General features: G+C 40.8%; 1 protein-coding gene across 1 annotated transcript; it reads left to right on the forward strand.

Moving 5' to 3' along the window:
- Positions 1 to 738: 738 nt before the first annotated feature.
- Positions 739 to 1,749, forward strand: LOC101637170 (melanoma-associated antigen B16-like). The gene has a single exon (XM_004690102.1). It carries the CDS (start codon positions 739 to 741, stop codon positions 1,747 to 1,749), a length of 1,011 nt encoding a protein of 336 aa, XP_004690159.1.
- Positions 1,750 to 4,008: the final 2,259 nt, after the last annotated feature.

Here is a 4,008-nt window from a genome sequence, read left to right on the forward strand (position 1 = left end):
ACTGTCCATTGGGTGGGACCACTCTTACTCCTTCCAGATCAGGAGGTAAAGACTTTGTTCTGAGGCGCACTGTTAGTATCAAAAGAAGAGGTTCCAGGAGTTGCTTGGATTTAAAGTAAGACAACTGAGACCTATACTGCAGTTCTTGTATGCATAAATAAAAGTAAATCTTAAAAAAAAATAAAGTAGAACATTTGAGTGAGAAATGGGAAGATACCCAGCACCAGGATAGTGTACACAGAATGTAGCTCATGCTGTCAGCCTGAATACCCAGGGCAGATTTCAGAAGGAGCTACCTCATATTCCCTGCTCAGTTTTCCTGGAAGGTGTGATTTCACACTTAGAGGAACAACCTCATATTAGCATAGGGAGGGACCCCAGGCCTACCTATTGCCAAAATAATGGAACCAAGAGAGGAAATGACACTACCTACTTCATAATAGAAATGGCTGTACTGGGCCCAACCACAACTACCTATTATGATCCTAGAGAATTTTGACCTGGGTTGACTTAGTGCTCCCTGAGAAACATTTAGGCTGCTTCCTGTTCTTGGGGGACAAAGCAGTCAAGAGGTCAGAAGACATGTGAGGCATGGCTGTCAGAATTCCACTGGAGGTGGCTTTTTAACAGAGATCCCTCCATTTGGATTTTAGCTGAGGTCACTCACATCTGCCTTCTCTCCTTTAGGCAGTGATTTCCCACCCACGTTCCTATCTACTGTCTACTGCCAATATAGCCATGCCTCGGCATAAGAACCCAAGATCCTCAGATGATAAAAGTAACCAGGCCCACAGTAGCAACCATAGCCTGGAGGTTGCAGAGGTCATTAAGGCATTGGAAGAGAATTCCCTCTCATGCCCTTCTCTAATTCCTGAAAAGTCAAAAGAGGATCCTGAAATTGGTGTGGCCAATATTTCTGAGGGATCTCAGAGTCTCACCCTGGCCACTTTACCAAGCAAATCAGATGAGAGCTCCACTAGCCAGGAGGAGGAGCAGATTTTGAGCACCTCACAGGCGGAGCCAGACCCCAGAAATGTGCCCATAGATGTTCTAGATGAGAAAGTGGCGATGATGGTGGATTTCATGCTGCTCAAGTATAAAGTGAAAGAGCCAATAACGAAGAAAGAAATGTTGAAGACGGTCATCAAAGGATATAGAAGCCACTTCACTGCGCTCCTGCTGAGAGCCTCCGAGCGCATGGAGATGGTCTTTGGCCTTGATGTGCAGGAAGTGGATCCTGTCAACCACCACTATGCCCTACTCATCAAATTGGGCCTCACCTATGATGGGATGATGAGTGGTGAAGAGGGCGTGCCCAAGACCGGCATCCTGATTCTTGTGCTGGGTGTGATCTTCATGAAAGGTAACCGGGCCTTTGAAGAAGATGTCTGGGAAGTTCTGAGTTTAACCGGTGTTTATCCTGGAGTGAAGCACTTCATCTTTGGCGAGACAAGGAAGCTCATCACCAAAGATTTTGTGAAGGAAAAATACCTGATACACCAGCAAGTTGCCAGCAGCCGGTCTGCAAGATCTGAATTCCTATGGGGCCCAAGAGCATATGCGGAAACCACCAAGATGAAAGTTCTGGAGTTTTTGGCTAAGGTTCTTGGGACTGACCCTACTTCTTTCCCATCTCAGTATAAGGAAGCCTTGGAGGATGAAAAAAAGAGAGCCAAGGGCAATAATTCAGCCATGGCTAAGTCTCCTTCCATGGCCAGTGCCAAGTTTAGCAGCTCCTCCCACACTTAGGCCAGTTCAGAGTAGTTTCTTCATGTATTGTTTGAAGAGATAATTAGTGTTCTTAAAATTTATCTGGACGTGTGGTTAATGGGAGTACAACATATATGCCTTTGTTTTCCTGTTTTATATAAGTAACTTGAAATATTTTTCTTGTATGTTTTGACATGTTATACAAATATTGTTTCTTTTCATCTAGATTACAGTAGCTTCAATATCTTCAGATTCAAGGATGATATGGTTTATATAGGGAGTGCTGCAATGTGGTAAATATTAGGAGCTTTGTGGTTTGGTAAATCAAATTGTGAAACATGTATCTTGCTTTGTCATATACAATAAGATAAGGTGGTATTATGCATTTGTTGGGAAAGAGAAAGAACTTTAAAATAGTCAGGATCAATAGAAACAAGTGGTAGAGAAAATACTTAAAATCTTTGCTTCTCCCTTTTAATCCTTGTTCTGTAAAGTTGAATTAATATACTTAGACTACATAGCTGTTTCAAGACCTGTGTGAGAAATAAATCTTAATAAATTACTCATCAGATTTGTTGGGTGTTTTATTTCCTAAACCTTAATTGAACACCTGCTCTTTGGTAAGCACTGCACTATTACTGGGAATGCTGGTATTAATGACTGAGCTCTAACTCATAGTATTTTACCAAATAGGGGTTATGTCATTCTGTATAGACTCCTAATATATTATAGACAAGTAAGAAGATGGTGTGAGTGGGTATAGGTGAACAGCTCTTTCCATGATACTATAAAAGTGTTAATGCAGCTCAGTATGGCAGGTGAGGCTTTTGGAAACTTCGAGTGCTTCAGTGAAAGTTAATTTGACATTCAGGCAAGATGGGGAACTGGAGGAGGCTGAGAGCATAGTGAGAAGGGACCAGACTCCCAGGTAATATGTGTCAGACTTGAACCCAGAAACCCAGAGGGGGGATAGCTATTGCCAACTGTTGCTTTTGTTGCTCAGAGTGGAATTCTTAGCTACAGTAAGAATGAAAGTTGTCCTGCAGTTTCATCTTGGCGTAGTTAAACACAGTGAATAAACTGGGTGATGTTAATGTCATCTCTTAAAAACATTCCAGAAATACAGATGTTGCTCTCTTAAAGTTAGATATCCAGAGGCCACTGCATTCATGACCTAGAAGAGCTATTGCCACTTTATTCAAAGGAAAATTTATTTATGTGATCTTTCTGTGTAATTTGACAAATAGTAAGTAAAGGTTAAATTTTAGGTGCAAAGAAATTAAATAGAAAGTTTGCCAATGGTTGGACAAAAGGTTTTGGGGAGGAAAAAAAAAAACAATTTTCTCTCCTAAGTTTAGTAACCTCTGACCCTTATAGTAAAAAAGACTACAAGAGAAAAATTTAATAACACACGTAGGAGGGCTCAAGAAGATACAAATTTCAAAGGAATAACCAAAGCAGGAAGTGTTTATCAACAAAAAATTGTTAAAAATCGACAAGATTGAGTGTTTGGGTGTGGAGTAGAAAAGATGAACAGCTTTGTTCTTATACCTAAATCCCCTGTATCTGCTTAGAAAGGTGCTTTCTACCCTCCTGGTACAGGGAGAGTACATTTCATGTGGGAGATTGACCTTAGAATTTCTGAAAGACATTAAATATCGGTCTTACAATGGCTACTTCTCAAGTACCTTTAATTCCAAATAATAGGCTAAAGTGGCAAGGTTTGGACTGACAGTTGTAAGCAAGTCAAGGAGTAGGGCCTTGGCACAAATTTTGGGGAATGAGCATTACAACCATGAATTCCCACACACAAAGAATGCGAACTAGGGGTAAAATTCAAGTTTTACCTACTGAAAAACTTGTTTTGATATGCCATATCCTATGGCGTTCTATATCATTTTATATTCTTTGAGAAAGTCTAGATTTAGAGAACGTAAATACAAACACACAGTGAGGTTGTTAGTACTTGGGACCAGCTATCATGGCAGTAAATTCCAGTCACTACACTCCTAAAATATTCCAAGTGTGTGCCATGTATTTTATGTGCTTCACACACATCCAGTGGTCCTAGAAGAGGGAGTTTTCAAACCAAGTTCACATATGTCAAGAGTTTGTGATTGTCACCTGTTTGACATCCCTGTTGTGTGACAGGCTAGGATTCAACTTACCCTGAATTTATCTAGAGTCCATTCTTCCCAACCAGAGGAAGAACTTTTGTCTCTTATTTTTCTTCCTACTACTTCATACCTGTACTGGGGCCCGTGAAAAAAGTCCCCCACCCAACACAATCTGGGTTCT

The sequence above is a fragment of the Condylura cristata genome, unplaced genomic scaffold, assembly GCF_000260355.1.
Source record: "Condylura cristata isolate star-nosed mole 26May11 unplaced genomic scaffold, ConCri1.0 scaffold00027, whole genome shotgun sequence".
In the NCBI taxonomy this organism is placed as follows: Eukaryota; Metazoa; Chordata; class Mammalia; order Eulipotyphla; family Talpidae; genus Condylura; species Condylura cristata.